At 46.3% G+C, this 21,039-nt stretch overlaps 1 protein-coding gene across 2 annotated transcripts in view; it reads right to left on the bottom strand.

The window, feature by feature from the left end:
- Positions 1-3,516, bottom strand: part of LOC139265775 (interferon-inducible GTPase 5-like) — a 59,326-nt gene extending 55,810 nt beyond the window's left edge. Inside the window, exon 1 of one of the 2 annotated variants that reach the window (XM_070883168.1) lies at positions 3,401-3,516. In XM_070883168.1, the coding sequence (XP_070739269.1) occupies positions 3,401-3,511 (111 nt within the window). In that variant the 5' untranslated portion in view covers positions 3,512-3,516. The remainder of the gene's footprint in view (positions 1-3,400) is intronic. The other variant, XM_070883170.1, reaches the window with a different exon arrangement.
- Between the last annotated feature and the right edge of the window lie 17,523 nt (positions 3,517-21,039).

Raw genomic sequence — 21,039 nt, forward strand, 5'->3', positions numbered from 1 at the left:
CAAAAGGCAACCTGATCAGTTGCCATTTAAAGAGCCACGTCTAGTCACTGCTGAACTGACCACTCGCTGGTGTTAGTACGTGGGTTTCTGTTGATGATCACTTGAGTTTTAAGTAATGTGATGGAGATGTTACCTGTCAGGGAGGGGTGGGTACCAGTCATTATAGACAGTGATGATCCGGTTTGTGAGGCCGAACAGTGGACACAAGGGTCCATGCGCCAGTCCAGAAAAATAAAGGCTCTCTGGTTGTTAGCCTATTGGAGGCAAGTTAAGAATGTTGCGTGTACGAAGATTAGGTTGCGAAAGGAGATAGGAGATAGGGACGAGAAAATTTGTGAGAAGGAAACGGTAATAAACTGACTTTTAAAGGAATCAGAGGAAGAGAGCGAGAGGAGTAAAAAGGATTAGAGGAAGGAAAGGAAAGCAAGAGGAAGCTGGAGGAACAGTATGAGAAGGAAAAGGAGAGAAGGTGCAATAAAGAACAGTACCTCGAGAGTCAGTGTATTAATAATCAGAATCAGTGTGATATGTGGGCCATGAAGGAAGCAGATCAGAGGCATCACACAGAACAGGCAGAAAGGTTTAATGAGGACCTGAAAGACACATATAGGGTTGCTCAGAAGCAGTTTTCAGAAGAACGAGTGCTAAGGGGGATTTCACAGATTGCAAAAGGAAGAGTAAGGAGTTGGAGGATCAGGTGTGTGTACAAAGGGGCATTGTGCGTGCAATGACCCCCTCGGTCAGAAGGACAGGAAAATGGAGAGAGCGCTGAGGGATGTGATAAAGGTGAAGCGGAATTATACAAGGGACCAGAACATGGCCCACCAGAGGGAATTCGGACCCCGCCTATCGTTGCGATGCGTCAAAAATGATAACAGACGCCGGCTGATAGGACGGATGTAGGAATCCTGGGGGCACTGGATAGCGAACTTGTGGAAAATGGCCAGTGATGTGAAAGGTTGGAGCAGGGGGCAGACCCCCAAAGGTGCTGCTTAGAGGTAGAATAGCTGCCTTGAACAGCTTGAATGATGCGGAAAAGAAAGGTCTGTTGCTTTTAACTCTCAGTCCAGGAGTGTTCGGCAACCTTCCGATGGATAAAAAGGCAGCTGGAGGCAATTATGAGGCTTGAAAGTGTGCATTGCTCAAGGATTGTGAGCTGGTAAAAGGGATCCTTTTATGGCCATAGCAGACATAGAGCAGGGCCCCAATGAATTCCTGGCAGATTTTACTGACAGACTTTGGCCCATCTATTCTGTGGCCATGGGAGGGGCAGTACGGTGGGTTCATTTAGAAGGGCAGCCGCACAACCATTGGTGACGCACCTAGATGTCCCACAGTCTGCCCCACCTACAGGCAGCTATGTCAGATTTTGATCCCGAAGTGGGGAAAATACGGAGGAAAGGGTTCTGAGGAAAATTACCATGCATTTTGAGACATGCCAAGCAGATAAAGAGAATACTGGGGTAATGATTTGGCCCACTGGGATATTGAGGTTCATCCTTGGATAAGGATTATCTCCACATTCTAGCCATTGTTCAGTTGGTGATTGTGTTGTATCTGTTGATAACCTGCCGTGTTAACAGGCAACGCAGGCAACAGGAGTTTGCCAAGCTGTTGTAGAAGACACCGAAGAAAGAAGACAACGAAGACAAAGTGTAAGTGCTTGTGACCCAAAATTTGGTTGCAGTCACTTGAGGGTGGACGGTAAGATTGTGTGAAAGTTGGCTTAAAGTTGACCAAATTTCATTGATCTATATGCCTCACGAAAAACAATATATTTTGTGTTGAGCAAAAGTGCCTGTTAACTTGTGAGCTGTTTTGTGATTGCGATATTTCAAAAGCTGTGTTAGATGGCAGATCGAGACAGAACATCTGGTTGTTAGTGCACGGGGTACACTCGATAAACAAATCCCTTTTAACTGAGATGAAGTTCCAGATTATTATTTACATGGAGAAAAATTGCAATACAGCAGGACCTGGGGATACTTGTGCATGAAACACAAAAGGTTAGTATGCAGGTACAGCAAGTGATCAGGAAGGCCAATGGAATCTTGGGCTTTATTGTAAAGGGGATGGAGTACAAAAGCGGGGAAGTCTTGCTACAGCTATATAAGATATTTGTGAGGCCTAACCTGAAATACTGCGTGCAGTTTTGGTTTCCATATTTACGAAAGGATATACTTGCTTTGGAGGCAGTTCAGAGAAGGTTCACAAGGTTGATTCCAGAGATGAGGGGGTTGACTTATAACGAAAGATTGAGTAGGTTGGGCCTCTACTCAATGAGAGGTGATCTTATCGAAACGTATAAGATTATGAGGGGGCTTGACAAGGAGGATGCAGAGAAGATGTTCCCACTGATAAGGGAGACTAGAACTAGAGGGCATAATCTCAGAATAAGGTACTGTCCATTTAAAACTGAGATGAGGAGACATTTTTTCTCTGAGGGTTGTGGATCTGTGGAATTTGCTGCCTCAGAGAGCTGTGGAAACTGGGACATTGAATAAATTTGAGATAGAAATAGGCAGTTTCTTAAACGAGAAGGGAATAAAGGGTTATGGAGAGTGGGCAGGGAAGTGGACCCGAGTCCATGATTGGATCAGCCATGATCATATTAAATGGTGGAGCAGGCTTGAGGGGCCGTATGGCCTACTCCTGCTCCTATTTCATATGTTCTTATGCAGTGTCTCCAATGGTCAATACATGAGACATTTGGGGCCTAAAGGAAGAACACATACCTTGGAAATTCTGCAAATAAAATACAAGGTAATGATGCATGATGTGACCATATGGTTTATTGCTCTTTTACAAACTATTATAAATAACTGAACAAAGGGGAATTTGATTGGAGGAACGCCCCTCGCAATCCCTGAATGATTAATTGGGAGAAGAGGGAAAAACCAAAGTCGGCCATTACCCATGCTGGATGAAACAAGTGTGCACAAAGGGACTGCCCAGGTTTTTGGGGGTATAAAACAGTGCTACGAAAGGTCATTGGGTACTGCTTCAATCGAAAGGCAACCTGGTCAGTTGCCCGTTAAATAGCCACGTCTAGTCACCGCCGAACCGACCACTCGCTGGTGTCAGTACGTGCGAGTTTTTGCTTATGATCACTTGAGTTTTAAGTAAAGGAATAGACCTGAGCCTGCTTATTGGTAAACCGGGATCACTGTGTGTAACAGTACTATTGGATGCTTAGTTGCAATCTTTTGTTGAATTTAAGTAAAGAGATTATTCCAGAAACCTTTGCCTTGAGTTGTCCGTTCCAGTGGGAAGTCTATAAAGGGTTGGAGGGGGTGAGGTGTAATTCCATGCGGCTCACACCGTGTGAGAGGTCCCGGGATTGGGTGTCAGAGTGGAAGCTGTGTGTCCCCACCTGCTCAGCCCAGGCGGCTTCACTCACCGCTTGTTCATCTTTCTTCAGCTCTTTCTTTGTGCGGCCTTTGCCCTTTGCCCCGTGGTCAATGCTGGCGAAGTGAGACCTCTCCCCACCGAAGCCCCTCTGCTCTCCCATTGTCTGCCCACCTTTGATGCTCAGATCTCCCCCTGCTGTAAAAGGCTGTTGAGCTGCGGGGCGGAGGGGCGTCAGGCCCTGCTGCAGAGCGACTGAAGGGCAGCCGCTCACGGGTCCCAGAGCCAAGGGAAAGAGCGCGAGCGGGGGGGAGCTGTGTTTGGTGGATCAGCGAGTGGGGGGAGCTGTGATTGGAGTTTCAGCGAGCGGGGGGAGCTGTGATCGGTGGATCAGAGAGCGGAGGGTATGCTATGATTGGAGGAGCAGCGAGCAGGGTGAGCTGTGATTGGAGGAGCAGCGAGCGGGAAAGAGCAGCTGAGGAAAGTTCCAGAGGTCCGGATTCATGTTTCGAGGCTGCGGGGAGCCCAGGGAAAGTTTCTCCCATCCGTCCGCCTCTGAGGGCACGTGTGGGGCCGGAGGGAGGGCCCGGATTGTGTGAGGCTGCATTTCACAGCAGTAAACCCCCGGGTAAAAGGGGCACCCGGGTAAAGGGGGCGCCTGGGTAAAGGGGGCGCCTGGGTAAAGTGGGCATCTGGGTAAAGGGGACATCCATGTAATGGGATACCCGGATAAAAGGGGACACCCGGGTAAACAACTACTTGGCTGAGGTCAGTGGAGATCGGTAACAAAGTATTATTCTGTTATTTTTCCAGCCCGAGTCTTGCTTGCAACGTACACTATGTTTATTAGGGAAAGTTTACAAAGCTGCTTTAAGGACGGTTGGGTTGTGGTGACCGTGTAATAGCCATGTGAATCTCAGTCTCCCAGCAGGGAGCACATGCTGTAAATCCGCCCGTGCTCTGTATCTGGTTTTCTCATCATTGTCTGAAAAGGTTGCTTGAGGAAGGCACAACTCCTGAATCCTCCAGCAACTGGCTGCCGACAAAAGGAGAGCTTGTACGTCTTATACTCATGTCCCAAAGGGAGCGCTTCAGTGCTGGGAACGTTCCCTGACAGGACACAGTCACATTCTAAACCTCCCCTGGCTAAGGCACTGCAGTCATTGTGAACATTGAACGAATGATGTTCTCCTGTTACTCAGTGAATCCCAGTTACACCGAGGGTCATGTCATGCATTTAAATTGATCGGCTGTGATCATTTAGATTGTTGATATTAAATATTGAGCTACTTTATTGTAATCATCAATACTTATCTCTGCGATACTGTGAATGGTATTAGCAGAGATGTTAAATAAAATAGTCTTAATCAATGTGTTCCCCACAGTTATTTATTTAATTGTGTTAATGCTTTTTCATTCTAAACTCCTTTTTTCATCACTTGTCCACATTTCTAGCTCCGCTCGTTTAGATTTTTTTCCAGTGCAGTGATTTGCTTCATGAGTTAATGCTGTTTCTTTCAACCAGCCATTGTATTCCTGTCACTGAACTCATTTCAACAGCTTCTTACCACCACTTGATTGTTTTAAGGAGAGTTTAACCTTTTTCTATCATTTATTGATGTTATTCTTTTATAGGCATTTCACAGCACATCTTGTATTAATTCCTGTAAAGTCAGGTATGTCTGGGAATGAATGCTCTGTCCTTTGGTCCATTTTATTCAATTGTGCTTCTTCTCACTTCAGTCCCTTTGAGGTGGTTGCTATATTTTAGCGACTCATTGCTTTCTCTTTTCAGCCATGTTGTTGCTTTCATTCTGGATCTTTCTATTTTGTTTTATCAAACCTTTGATTGTTTTCATGTAACTCCAGTTATTGCAGCGAGTTGCTGCTTTTTCTCTCATTCAGTCATTTTATTTCTTCCATTTTATTCATTTCAATGCTTCTGATCATTTTTTGACTTTCTCAATGTGTTGTGTTATTTCAGTTAGTTCAGCTTGTTCTCTCATTCTGCTGTTTGTTTCATCCATCATTCTCCTTCCGACTTCTCCTTGTCACTTTGTGTCTGTTTCCACGTAAAGTGATTTGTTTCAGCAAAGTTCATGTTTTTATTGTCATTTGTTCATTTCATCTCTTCAATTCTACCCATTTCTACAATTTCTCAGCACTCTCTCATTTCTCCAGAGGAAGTGGAGTTAGTTCAGTGGATAACTGCTTTTCCTCTCACTCAGTCCTGTCAATCCTTTCACTCTGCTCACTCCTCCTGCTTCTCACCACTTCCCATTTGTTCAGGAAATTGTGCTCATTGCTGCAGCATCTTACCACTTTATGATTGTTTTTCACTGAAAGAGTAAACGTGTCGGTAAAGGAAGGCTGAAGCCGAAGGGTGAGGACCACAGAGGAGATCTTCCTGTGGAGGTAGAGGGCGTGGCTGAGATATTAAATGAGTACTGTGCCTCTGCCTTCAGTACAGTAGAGGATGCTGCCAATGTCACAGTACAAGAGGAGACAGTAACGATGATGAATAGGATAACAACAAAGAGGAGCAACTTCAAAGGTTGGCAGTGCTCAATGCAGAAAAGTTCCCCGGTCCGGATGGAATGCATCTTATGATGCTGAGGGAAGTGAGGGTGGAGATAGCGGAGGCTCTGGCCACAATCTTCCATCCTCTTTAGATATGGGGTGGTGCCAGAGGACTGGAGGATTGCACATGTTTCACCCTGTTCACTAATGGGCAGAGGAATAAACCCGGCAAGTACAGGCTAGTCAGCCTAACGTCAGTCGGGGGGAAACTTTTAGAGACAATAATCTGAGGTAAAATTAATTAGCACTTGGATTCAGTTAATTAAATAAATATGGATTAATATGCTTATATCAGTAATGGTGACCGTGAAACTGCCGATTGTCTTAAACCATCGTTCACGAATGTCCTTTAGGGAAGAAAATCTGCCTTCCTTACCGGTCTGGCCTATATGTGACTCCAGACCACAGCAATGTGTTTGACTCTTAACTGCCCTCTGAAATGGCCAAGCAAGTCACTCAGTTGTAATAAACCGCTACAAAATACAATAATAATAAACCGGACGGAGCACCTGGCATCGACCTAGGCACAGGATTCGGTAACGAGATAGGCACATTTGACCCTGCAACATCCTTCTCACATCTGGGGACTTGTGCCAAACTTAGGAGAGCTGTCCCACAGCCTAGTCAAGCAACAGCCTGACATCGTCATACTCACAGAATCATACCGACGAAGCCTTGGCAAGTTTCTGCAGTGCATCTTGTACATGGTACGCACTTCAGCCACGGTGTACCCGTGGTGGTGGGAGTGAATGTTTAAGATGGTGGATGGGATGCTTTGTCCAGGATGTTGTTGTTGGAGCTGCACTCAACCAGGCCAGTGCAGAACATTCTATCACACTCCTGACTTGTGCCTTGTAGATGGTGAAAGGCTTTGGGGAGTGAGGAGATGAGACACTTGCTGCAGAATACTCAGCCTCTGACCTGCTCTTGTTGCCACAGTAGTTATGTGGCTGGTCCAGTTAAGTTTCTGGTCAAAGGTGACCCTCAGGATGTTGATGGTAAGAGATTTGGTGATGGTAATGCCGTTGAATGTCAAGGGACAGTGGTTAGACTCTCACTTGTTCGAGATAGTCATTGACTTGTCCTTAAGTGGCAGGGACCATTTGTGCCACACATCAGCCCAAGCCTGAATGTCGTCCAGGTCTCGCTGCATGCGGGCATGGACTGCTTCATTATCTGAGGAGTTGCGAATGGAACTGAACACTGCAATAATCAGCAAACATCCCCACTTCTGACCTTACGATGGAACGAAAGTCATTGCTGAAGCAGCTGAAGATGTTTAGGCCTAGGACATTGTCCTGAGGAACTCCTGCAGCGATGTTCTGGGGCTGCGATGATTGACCTCCAACAACCACAATAATCTTTCTTTGTGCTCGGTATGACTCCAGCCAGTGGAGAGTTTTCCTCCTGATTCCCATTGACTTCAATTTTACGAGGGCTCCTTGATGCCCCACTCTGTGAAATGCTGCCTTGATGACAATAGCAGTCACTCTCACCTCACCTCTGGAATTCAGCTCTTTTGTCCATTTTTGGACGAAGGCTGTAATGAGATCTGGAGCTTGAGTGGTTCTGGCGGAACCCAAACTGGGCATCGGTGAGCAAGTTATTGGTGAGTAAGTGCCACTTGGAAAGTTTCATCGACAGTGCTATCAAGACATTGCTGATGATTAAGAGTAGACTGATGGAGTAGTTATTGACCGGATTGGATTTGTCCTGCTTATTGTGGACAGGACATACCTGGGCAATTTTCCACATTGTCGGATAGATCCCAGTGCTGTAGCTGTACTGGAACAGCTTGGCTACAGGTATGGCTAGTTCTCGAGCACAAGTGTTCAGCACAATAGCCGGAATGTTGTCGGGGGGCCCTTGGCATTTTCAGTATCCAATATGCTAAGCCTTTTCTTATATCACATGGAGTGCATCGAATTGGCTGAAGATTGGCTTCTGTGATGGTGGGGACCTCAGGGGGAGGCTGATATGGATCATCCACTCGGCACTTCTGGATGAAGATGGTTGTAATCACTTCAGCCTTGTCTTTTGCACTCACGTGCTGTTCTCTGTCATCATTGAGGATGGGATATTCATGGAGCCTCCTTCTCCCGTTAGTTGTTTAATTGTCCACCATCATTCACAAATGGATGTGGCAGGACTGCAGAGCTTTGATCTGGTCCGTTGATTGTGGGATCGCATAGCTCTGTCTATAGCATGCTGCTTCCGCTGCTAAACATTCATGTAGTCTTGTGTCGCTGCTTCCCCAGGTTGGCACCCCATTTTTAGGTATGCCTGCTGCTGCTGCTGGCATGCTCTTCTGCACTCCTCATTGAACTAGGTTGGTCCCCTGGCTTGATGGTAATGGTGGAGTGAGGGCTAGGACAGGCCATAAGGTTTCAGATTGTGGTGGGATATCATGTGGCATTTTCAACAACTACTAAAATATCCTGATGTCCTCGTGCTGATCTCTCCATAGGTCCCTCTGGATCCATAGCGGTCCCTTCAAAGGGCATCTAAATTATTGAGAGAAGGACTAATAGAGTGCGATAGTGAGGCATGGGTCCACACAGCTGGCACTCTGGACAGGAAATACAGAACCAGCGTACTTCTTCATACAGTCCTGGCCAGAGGAATCACCTCAACAGCCGCTCCAGGGTCTTCTGCGATCCTCCGAATAGGTGCTTATGGGCCAAGTCAATGACTGTCCACCTATGAGTCCATAGCACCAACAATTGTTCCACTTCCTCACATTGCCCCTGAGTCATTCTGCAAAGGTCATTCTTTACTATGTTAAACGACTGACAGCATTTTGTTTTACACTCAACGGGTGCCCACTTATCACCATTACCTCTTGCTTTACATTTTGTAACACTGGATCATTTATCTGGGCCAAGAGGAAGAGAATTGCCTCTAAGAACCTCCCCTTTACAGTACAGTATTAGGCAGTCCCTCGTGTTACGGATAACCCATTTCAACACCAAAAAGGGATGAATTCACAGGTGTTTCATTCCATTCCAGATCCCGAACTACATCCTGAAAATGTCTGTGCATGAATTCTTTTAATGGGGAGTGGCCGTTGCACACCAGCCATTAAATGGGCTTGACAGAGCAAGGCCTTGGTCCAGTGGCAAGCGTTAACCAAGACGACTGGAGACCTGCTATGGACTCCTACTGTCCATAGTTCGCAGTGTGGGCTGGCTCGTGCTACACCTTCCCTGGGCCCTGACACCGCTGTGTTTTACGATGTGCCGCTCCCGGGCCACGACCCCGCCGCTCCCGGGCCACGACCCCGCCGCTCCTCGACCTTGACCTCGCCACCCCTGGGCCACGACCTCGCTTCACTCGTCGACTCCAACCTCGCTGCTCCTGGGCCCCGAACTCTCGCCTTTTCTGGGCCCCGATCATGCTGCTCCTAGGTCCCGAACTGTCGCCTTTTCTGGGCCCCGATCATGCTGCTCTTGGGCCACGATCTCTCGCCGCTCCTCCACCATGATGTCTCGCCACTCCTCCGCCACGATGTCTCACCGCTCCTCCGCCATGATTTCTCGCCACGCTCTCTTGCCACACTCTCTCGCCGCTCCTCCGCCACGATCTCTCGCCGTTCTTCCGCCACGATCTTTCACCACTCCTCCTCCCCGACCCCACTGCTGCTCACCAACTCTCCTTCTGCACCTGGGCCCGACCATGCCGATAGTCCCGCCCACGCTCCAATGGATTTTGGAGACGTCAATCCAATCGTGCTACTCGAATCCTTCGCCCTCCTGTAATGCCTCGTGCTGGGTCCCGGGTCACTCCAGCTTTATTTTTAGCCATGACCTGCCGATGGTGTTCTCTCGCAGGTCAGGCAGGGCAGGGGTGTGCCGGCAGTTGTAGCTTAATCGGGAGCCCCTGGAGTTGTTGAGGCGGGGTGCGGGGTGAGACACTTTCCCCAGACAGCTGAGCATAAAAAAGGATAGAAACATAGAAAATACATGCAGAAGTAGGCCATTCAGTGGCCCATCGAGCCTACACCACCATTCAATATGATCATGGCTGATCCTGCATTTGTACCCCATTTCTGCTTTCTCTTCATAACCCTTGATTCCTTTAGCTGTGAGGGCCACATCTAACTCACTTTTGAATATATCTAATGAACTGGCCCCAACAACTTTCTGTGGTAAAGAATTCCACATGCCCACAACTCTGAGTGAAGAACTTTCTCCTCATCTCGGTCCTAAATAGCTGACCCCTTATCCTTAGACTGTGATCCCTGGTTCTGGACTTCCCCAACATCGGGAACATTCTTCCTGCATCTAACCTGTCCAATCCTGTCAGAATTTAATATGTTTCTGAGATCCCGTCTCATTCTTCTAAATTCCATTGAATAGAAGCCTCGTCAATCAAGTCTCTCTTCATATGTCAGTCCTGTCATCTCGGGAATCAGTCTGCACGCACTCAATAGCAAGAATGTCCTTCCTCAGATTAGGAGACCAAAATTGAACACAATATTCAAGGTGTGGTCTTACCAAGGCCCTGTACAACTGCAGTAAGACCTCCCTGCTCCTATATTCGGATCCTCTCGCTATGAAGGCCAACATGCCATTTGCCTTCTTCACTACCTGCTGTACCTGTATGCCAACCTTCAATGACTGATGTGCCATGACACCCAGGTCTCGTTGCACCTTCCCCTTTGCCAGTCTGTCACCAATTCAGATAATAATCAGCCCTCCTGTTTTTGACACCAAAGTGGATAACCTCACATTTATCCATGTTATACTGCATCTGCCATGCATTTGCCCGCTCACCCAACCTGTTCAAGTCACCCTGCAGCCTCTTAGCATTCTCCTCACAGCTCACACCGCCACCCAGCTTAGTGTCATCTGTAAACTTGGAGATATTATTCAATTCCTTCATCTAAATCATTAATGTATATTGTAAATAGCTGGGGTCCCAGCACTGAACCTTGCGGTACCCCACTAGTCACTGCCTGCCATTCTGAAAAGGACCCGTGTATTCCTACTCTCTGCTTCCTGTCTGCCAACCAGTTCTCTATTCACATCAGTACATCACCCCCAGTACCATGTGCTTTGATTTTGCACACCTATCGCTTGTGTGGGACCTTGTCAAAAGCCTTTTGAAAGTTTAAATACACCACATCCACTGGTTCTCCCTTGTCCACTCTACTAGTTACATCCTCAAAAAATTCTAGAAGATTTGTCAAGCATGATTTCTCTTTCATAAATCCATGCTGACTTGGACCGATCCTGTCACTGCTTTCCAAATGCGCTGCTATTACATCTTTAATAATTGATTCCAGCATTTTCCCCACCACCGATGTCAGACTAACCGGTTTATAATTCTCTTTTTTCTCTCCCTCCTTTTTTAATAAGTGGAGTTACATTAACTACCCTCCAGTCCATAGCAACTGATCCAGAGTCCATAGAATGTGGAATGTTGGGAGGTTCAGGAGAAGTAGGGGACAGAAAGATGCTGGGAGTTGGAGCTGAAAGTGGCACTGTGTGGTCTTGCTTTGTGTTATGTGCATTAAAAGAAGGTATTTGAAATTGTTCGTGGATTACTGTTTGTAAAGGAAAAGAAGGCTCGAGACAGTAGGACCCTGTAATACGTGGAGTCAGAAGTGGGATCTGTGTCTCCAATGGAGGAAGAAAGTGACCAATCCCGATGGAGGGAATGTTTAGAGAACTGGTGTGGACCTTGCAAGCTCTGATTGAGCATCCACAGCTCTCTGGGGCAGGGAACTTCAAGGATTCACAACCATCATCTCAGCCCTAAATGGCCGACCACTTATCCTTAGACTATGCCCCCTAGTTCTCGACTCCCCATCCAGGGAAAACCACCTCTTAGTATCTACCCTGTCAAGGCCCTGAAGGATTCTATACATTTCAATGAGATCACCTCTCATTCTTCTAAACTATCGGGAATATTTACCTAGTCTACTCAATCTCTCCTCATAGGACAATTCCCCCCGCTCCCCCCTCCCCCGCCATCAGATGTTGCTGATACGAACAGATCTTGGTGTTAATATCAGAAACATTCTAGAAACTTGGGCACAATATCTAGGGTGATACTCCAGTGCAGTACTGAGGGAGTGCTCCATTTCGGAGGTGCTGTCTTTCAGTTGAGATGTTAAACCCTCTCAGGTGGATATAAGAGTTCAAGGAAGAGCAGGGGAGTTCTTTGTGGGGTTTTAGGCAATGTTTATCCCTCAACAAACATCAATAAAAACTGATTATCTGATCATTGACACCGTGCTGCTGAGGAAGCTTGCTGTGCACATATTGGCTGCCGTGTTTCCCAAGTTACAACAGTAACGACATTTCAAAAGTACTTAATTATCTGTAAATCACTTTGGGACATCCTGAAGTTGTAAAGGGCGCTGCAGAAATGCAAGCGGGTTTGTTTGATGTTCTTTCTGTGGTGAAAGCAGGAATGCTGCTGCTGGAGATGTGGATCATTGGGGCTGTGAATTAAGGAAATCACCAGCAGGGGGCAGGCAAAACACAAAACCCTCCCAATGCACAACGTTCAGTTAATCAACGCAACAACACCATCAGAATGTACGTCTCCTCATAGAAATCCTTGTGTGTCAGTGGTGGAGTTCATCAACAAACAGCTTGCAAGGCTCCAAGTGTTGGTTTTATGTGGTCGCTCAGCGGGTTTCGAGCTGTGCTGTAAAGCAGCACGGAGAATGTGGAGCAGGAGCACTGGCCTCGTGTGTGGCTGGTGGGAAGCTGATCCCTGAATTCAGTAGCACAGGATAGGCCCGAATGTTCCTTATCATTCACTGCTTGTCGTATGATGCTACACTCCCGAGCTCATTTATGGCCAATCTCTATATTCGCTAGAGTTTAGAAGAATGAGAGGTGATCTCATTGAAACTTACAAAATGCTTCCAGGGCTTGATGGTAGATGCAGGGAGGATGTTTCCTCTGGCTGGGGAGTCGAGAACCAGGTTCACAGTCTCAGAATAAGGGCATTTGGGACTGAGATGAGGAGAAATTTCTTCACTCAGAGGATGGTGAATCTTTTGAAATTCTCTGCAACAGAGATTCAGTCAGTGAGTATATTCAAGACAGAGATTGATAAATTTTGGGATATTAAGTGAATCAAGGGATATGGGGATAGTGCAGGCAAGTGGAGTTGAGTTAGAATATCAGCCATGATATTATGGAATGGCGGAGCAGGCTCGAGGGGCCAAATTGCCTACTCCTGCTCATAGTTCTAATCTCACTGCTATTATTAATAATATCAATAAACACCATTTATAATTGGCTGCTGACATTTTTAGATCAATGTTTTGGAGGTTTATGCTGGTTTCATTAATAAAGTAGGCTGTCTATGATTGGTGCTCAGGCTCAGTGAGGTAGCACACTATTGGCTACACACTATCCAATAGAAAGGAATGAAATTGGGGAGGAATCCTGCAGCGGATCCACTCGGACCCCAGTCACAGTCAGATTCTTTGCAAAAAGATGAATCTACCTTCCCAACTAGTGTTCAGTGGTGAACTTGCGTTCCCCGGTGATCCAGTGCTCCCGGTGATCCAGTGCTCCCCGGTGATCCAGTGCTCCCCAGTGATCCAGTGCTCCCTTGTCATCCGGTGTTCCCGGGTGACCCAGTGTTCCCCGGTGATCCAGTGCTCCCGGGTGATCCAGTGCTCCCCAGTGACCCAGCGCTCCCTGTGGATCCAGTGTATCCGCTGTCTGAGTAAATTGGAGCGATGGCTATGATCTGGCAGCATCTCAGACAGTAGGTGCTGGTAATAGTTATTCTGTAAACATTTACACCTCCTACGGACCCATCTTTTCTTTCTTTATTGTCCCATTACCATCGCCTTTCCCTTGCACTATCATCCCTTGTGTCATTGAATCATTCCTGCCTTCCACCCAATCACAGACCTTGCCTTTAGCTCCCCCCACCCTTTCACTCGATCTGTACCTGCTTATAAACTGTTAAATCACTAACCTCTTCAGGTTCTGATGAACGGTTAACTCTGTTTCTCTCTCCACAGATCAGATACTGCCGGACCTGCTCAGTGTTCCAGCATTTTCTGTATTGTATTTTAGGATGCACCTCGCAAGGAGATTTAACGTCAGATTCAAATGCAACGCACTTAGAAACCCAGCTGAGCAAACCATCACTGGGGCTGTGATCCACTGAGAACAAATAGGGCACCATCTGACCACCAGATTGGGGTCTGTCAGTGATATTGGGGGTCTAGAAGAATCCTAAATTATCTGGGCTGTGGACTGTCCCACAAACCCAGTCCAAAAGATATTAACCAATTAACCGGCCTCAAAGATTAAGTCGGACACAGAGGTGCATTACAAACATACAAACAATGATGGACAGGTAAAGACCATCTGGCCATCAAGCCTGTCCCACACCATTGCAATACCTTGTATATCACAATTTATACACTCCACCCCATCTGAACCGTGTATTCTCCTGGGAGAGGCAAAAAAACATAAACGACCCAGGCCAATTTGGGGAGAAAAAAAATCTAGAAAATTCCTCTCTGACCCATCTAAGCAATCAAAACTAGTCCAGGAGATCCCTCTGACCATGAACTCCCTGCAGTACCTACCTTCTGTAAGAGTTCATCTCTGCCACAGCCAGAATCAAATCCAGCTTTTGCTTGAAGGAATTCAATGAATCTGCATCCAACACGAGAGGGCAGCTTGTTCCAGAGGTCTACTATTCTCTGGGAAAAGAACCAGCTCCTGACACCTAACCTAGATCTGGCCTGATACAACTTAAATTTATGCCCCCTGGTCCTGCCTAACTTATTTAGTTGAAATAAATGGTTAACTGGAACACTGTCTGTTCCCTTCATTATCTTATAAACCTCAATCATATCCCCCCTAAGTCGATACTGCTCTGAGGTATAGAGTCCCAACTCTTTTAACCTATCTTGATAACTAAGGTGCTTTAGACTTGGAATTTGTCTTGTGGCCCTCTTCTGGATCCATTCCAGAGCCTCAATATCACCCAGCATGTGAGGAGACCAAAACTGGACACAGTATTCCAAGTGAATGAACTAACACTGCTTTATTTAACAACATCTATACTAATACAGTTACTGCCATCACTGGGTTAAGTACTGACGATTGCAATAAAGTAGTTCATTATTTAATATCAATCCAACAATCTAAACCATCACAGGTGGAACAGTAATCAAATGCATCACATGACCCTCGGTGTCGCTGGCTTAACTCAGTAACAGTGAAACACAATTACGTTCAATGGTCAAGATTGCTCCACCGTTGTTTCTTTAACATTCGTTTATGGGATGTGGGCATCGCTGGCAAGGCCAGCATTTATTGCCCATCCCTAGTTGCCCTTGAGAAGGTGATGATGGCCGTTCTTCTTGAACCGCAGCAATATGTGGTGAAGGAACTCCCACAGTGCTGTTCAGGAGGGAGTTCCAGATTTTTGACCAAAGCACATGCAGGAACATTGATATATTTCCATTTCAGGATGCTTCATGACCTGGAAAGGAATTTGGAGGTGATGGTGTTCCCATGTGCCTGCTCCTCTTGTCCTTCTGTGTGATGGAGATTGTGGGTTTGGGAGGTACTGCAGAAGAAGCCTTGGTGAGTTGCTGCAGTGCATCGTGTAGATGGTACACATAGCGCTGGTGGTGGAGGGACAAGATGTTTAATGTGGTGGATGCCGGGCCATTCAAGCAGCATGGCCTGGATGGTGTTGAGCTGTTTGAGTGTTGGTGCAGCTGCACTTGGTAAACTCCAAGGACAGGACATCATGTCCTATTATTGTAGTTTACCAAGGCTCCGGCAGGTCTTGCTGACACAGACATTTCTGTGCAAACATGCTCTATGCCAAGACCTTCATGCACTCTAATGTTAGCCAAGCTGTCAGTTCAGTGTCCTTTGGGGTGGATTTTCTGGTGATGTGCGGAGGGGCGGCAATGGTGGCAATGCGGTGTTAAGGGCGACCGGACAGCTTCCAGGGCCCCACAGCCACCAATGTTAGAGCGATTAAAATCAGGGATGTGCAAGAAGGCAGAATTATAGGAAGGTTGTGGGGCTGGAGGAGGCAACAGAGATAGGGAGGAGCAAGGCCATGGAAGGATTTGAAAACAAGGATAAGAATTTTTAAATTGAGGCATTGCTTAACTTGGAGCCAATGTCGTCATTATCATCATAGGCAGTCCTTCGAAATTGAGGAAGACTTGCTTCCACTCTTAAAGCGTGTCCTTAGTTAGCTGAACAGTCCAATATGGGAATTATAGTCTCTGTCACAGGTGGGACAGATAGTCATTGAGGGAAGGGGTGGGTGAGGAGACTGGTTTACCGCATGCCCTTTCCGCTGCCTGTGCCTGATTTCTGCATGCTCTCGCCGATGAGACTCGAAGTGCTCAGCGCCATCCCGGATGCACTTCCTCCACTTAGAGCAGTCTTTGGCCAGGGACTCCCAGGTGTCAGTGGGGATGTTGCACTTTATCAGGGAGGCTTTGAGCGTGTCTTTGTAACGTTTCCTCTGCCCACCTTTGGCTCGCTTACCTTGAAGGAGTTCCGTGTAGAGCGCTTGCTTTAGGAGTCTCGTGTCTGGCATGCGGACAATGTGGCCTGCCCAGCGGAGCTGATCAAGTGTGGTCAGTGCTTCAATGATGGGAATATTGGCCTGGTCGAGGATGCTAATGTTGGTGTGTCTGTCCTCCCAGGGTATTTGTAGGATCTTACGGAGAAATCGTTGGTGTATTTCTCCAGCGATTTGGGGTGTCTACTGTACATGGTCCATGTCTCTAAGTCATACAGGAGGGCGGGTATTACTACAGCCCTGTAGACCATGAGCTAGGTGGCAGTTTTGAGGGCCTGGTCTTCAAACACTCTTTTCCTCAGGCAGCCGAAGGCTGCATTGGTGCACTGGAGGTGGTGTTGAATCTCGTCGTCAATGTCTGGTCTTGTTGATAGGAGGCTCCCGAGGTATGGGAAATGATCCACGTTGCCCAGGGCTGTGCCGTGGATCTTGATGACTGGAGGGCAGTACTGAGCACAGGGGAGATGCTTAAATGGGACTTGGTGCAAGTTAGGATATGGCCAGCAGAGATTTGGATGAGCTTAAGGTTATGGAAGATGGGAGGCCAGCCAAAAGTACATTGGAATAGTGAAGTCTAGAGTTAACAAAGGCATGGGTGAGGGTTTCAGCAGCAGAAGAGCTGAGGTAGACGCGGAGTCAGGCGATGTTACGGAGTTATAAATAGGCAGTCTTATTGATGGTTTCAGACATGTGGTCGGAAGCTCATCTCTGAGTTAAATACAATATCAAAGTTGCGAACATTCTGGTTCAGCTCAGACAGTTGCCAGAGATAGAGTCACTGGCTAGGGAACGCAATTCTTGGTGGGGGCTGAAGACAATGGCTTCGGTCTTCCCACTATTTAGTTGGAGGAAATTTCTGCTCCTCCAGTACTGCACGACCAGCAGTCAGACAATTTAGAGACAGTGGAAGGTTTGAGAGCACCTTGGGATGTTTTACTACATTAAAGGTGCTATATAAATACGTTGCTGTTGTCGAGGCTCAGGCCACCAGCACCATCTTGACCACCCGACAAATAGTAACACAATGCTGGAAGTGGTTTAATGGCCTCACAAGAAGTCTCAGGTACCAGCTACCCATGAGACCAGTGTCATAGAATCATAGACATTTACATCATGGAAGGAGGCCATTTTGGCCCATCCTGTCCACACCGGCCGACCAATAAGGTCCTGGCGAATCAAATAACTAAGGCTGTGGATAGGACTTTAAACTAAATAGTGGGAGGGCACGGTTCCGGTGGGGGGAAATTAAAAAAGTCAAAGAGAAAGGAGAAGGCAATAGTACAGGGTAGTGATAGCGGTAATGTTAACCAGAGTGTGACTGGAAGGGACTGAGTGTATAAACATAAGAGTGCACCAGCAATTAGAGTCAGCAGGGAAAAATGGTAAAAAGAATAAATTAAAGCCTCTTTTTCTGAATGCACACAACATTCACAACAAGATAAATGAGTTGACAGCTCAAATAGAAATGAATGAGCATGATCTGATAGACATTACAGAGACGTGATTGTATGGTGACCAAGGCTGAGAACAAAATATTCTGGGGTATTTGACATTTTGGAAAGATAGGCAGAAAGGATAAGGAGGTGGGGTAGCTCTGTTAGTAAAGGATGAGATCAGTGCAGTAGTGAGAAATGATATTGGCTCAGAAGATCAAGCTGTAGAATCAGTTTGGGTGGAGAAAATAAATAATGGGAAGAAGTCACTGGTGAGAGTAATCTACAGGCCCCCCTAACAGTAGCTACACTGTAGGACAGAGTATAAATCAAGAAATAATGGGGGCTGGTAAGAGAGGTACTGCAATGATCATGACAATTTTAATCTTTATATAGATTGGACAAATCAAATTAGAAAAGGTAGCCTTGACGATGAGTTCATAGAGTGTATTCAGGATGGTTTCTTAGAACAATATGTGTGGATCCAAGGAGGAAGCAGGCTATTTTAGATCTGGTAATGTGTAATGAGATAGGATTAATTAATGAACTCATAGTGGAAGATCCTCTGGGGAAGAATGTTCATAGCATTTTATAATTTCAAATTCAATTTGAGGGTGAGAAACTTGGGTCTAAAACTAGTGTCCTAAACTTTAATAAAGGCAACTACAAAGGTATGAAGACAGAGTTGGCTAAAGTGGACTGGGAAAATAGACTAAAGGGCACGAAGGCAAATAAGCAGTGGCAGACATTTAAGGAGATATTTCATAACTCTCAGCAAAGATAAATTCCAGTGGAAAAGAAAGAATCTACGAGAAGGATGAACCATCCGTGGTTCACTAAGGAAGTTACGGATGGTATCAAATTGAAAGAAAATGCATACAAAGTTGTGAAGATTCGTGGTAGGCCAGAGAATTGGAAAATGTTTAGAAATCAGCAAAGGATGACAAAACAATAATAAAGAGGGAGAAGATAGATTATGAGAGTAAACTAACAAGATATAGAAAAACAGACAGTAAGAGCTTCTACAGGTATATAACAATGAAGAGAGTACCTAAAGTAAACAGTGGTCCCTTAGAGGATGAGACTGGAAAATTAATAATGGGAAAGACTTTGAACAAACATTTTCTATCGGTCTTCACGGTAGAACACAGTAAAAACATCCCAATAATAATAGATAATCAAGGGGCTGCAGGGAGGGAGGAACTTAAAACACTCACTCTCATTGGAGAAAAAGTACTAGACAAACTAATGGGACTAAAGGTGAACAATTCCCCAGGACCTGCATCTTAGGGTCTCACAAGTAATGGATGCTTTGGTTGTAATCTACCAAAATTCTCTGGATTCTGGAGAGGTCCCAGCAGATTGGAAAACCGCAAATGTAAAAATGTAACACCCCTATTCAAGAAAGGACAGAAGAGAAAGCAGGAAACTATAGACCAGTTAGCCTAACATCTGTCATTGGGAAAATGCTGGAAGCAGTAGCAGGACATTAAGAAAATCATAATACAATCAAGCAGAATCAACATGGTTTTCTGAAAGGGAAATCATAATTGACAAATTTACTTGAGTTCTTTGAGGATGTAACGAGCAGGGTCGATAAAGGGGAACAGTAGATGTGTACTTGCATTTCCAGAACGCATTAGATAAGGTGACACATAAAAGGTTACTGCACAAGATAAAAGCTCACGGGGATGGGGGTAATAGATTAGCATGGGCAGACGATTGGCTAACTAACAGAAAACAGAGAGTCAGAATAATTGGGTAATTTTCAGGTTGCAAAGTGTAATTAGTGGAGTGCTGGGGCCTCAACTGTTTATAATCTATATTATTTCTTAGACGGTCCCTCAAATTGAAGATGACTTGCTTCCACACCAAAAAGGTATGAGTTCACAGGTGTTTCAATGACAGACCTAATAATCCAGGCTCCAAACTGCATATTGAAGGGTGGAAGGTGCCTGTGCGAGGATCTTTTTAACGTGTGGTGGCTATTGCACATTAGCCATCACATCGGCTTGATAGCGCTTGGGTTTGGTCCTCAAAGCCTCCCTGATAAAATGCAATATCCCCGCCAACACCTGGGAGTCCCTGGCCAAAGACCACTCTAAGTGGAGGAAGAGTATCCGAGAGGGCGCTGAGCACCTCAAGTCTCGTCACTGAGAGCATGCAGAAAATAAGTGCAGGCAGCGGAACGAGAGTGTGGCTAACAAGTTCCATCCACCCTTTCCTTCAACCAATGTCTGCCCCACCTGTGACAGAGACTGTAATTCCCATATTGGACTGAGAACTCACTTTGTGTGGAAGCAAGTCTTCCTTTTTTTTGAGGGACTGCCTATGGTGATGCAAGGGTTAAGCAAGATGACTGAAGACCAGCTGTGCTGCACATACCTAGTGCGCACACATATCGCAGTGTGGCCTGACCCGTGCTGCCCCTGGGCCCACACCCCTTCTGGGCCCCGATCACATCACTTCAATCTCTCGCCGCTCCTTTGCTTCAATCTCGCCGCTCCTGCTGTACCTGCCCACGCTCCAATCACCAACCTGGATTATGGTGACGTCCAATCCAGTCACCCTCTTCAGTGCCATTGCCCTCCTGCACCAACTCGCGCTGCTCCCTGGAGTGGTATACCTCCACACTAGTCCCAGGCCGTCGCTCGCTGCTCCTTTTAAGGCCCCGACCTGTCCCTGATGTTCCCTCGCAGGTCCGGGCCGCCACACTGCTCCCAGGCCTCTGCTCGCTGCTCCTTTTAAGGGCCCGACCTGCGAGGGCACATCCATCTATAGTAATGACTTGGTTGACGGGCGTGAGTGTAATGTAGCCAAATTTGCTGATGATACAAAGATCAGTGGTAAAGCAAGTTGTGAGGAGGACACAAAGAATCTGAAAAGAGATTATAGATAGGTTAAGTGAGTGGGATGTGAGGTCATCCACTTTGGTAGGTTAAAATAAAAAAAATTATTTAAATGGAGAGAGACTACAAAATGCTGCAGTATAAGGGGATCTGGGGTCCTTTTACATGAAACACAAAAAGTTAGAATGCAGGTACAGCAAGGAAGGCAAATGGAATGTTGGCCTTTATTGTAAGGGGGATGGAGTATAAAAGTAGGGAAGTCTTGTTTCAACTGG

The sequence above is a fragment of the Pristiophorus japonicus genome, chromosome 6 (genome assembly GCF_044704955.1).
Source record: "Pristiophorus japonicus isolate sPriJap1 chromosome 6, sPriJap1.hap1, whole genome shotgun sequence".
Classification (NCBI taxonomy): domain Eukaryota; kingdom Metazoa; phylum Chordata; class Chondrichthyes; family Pristiophoridae; genus Pristiophorus; species Pristiophorus japonicus.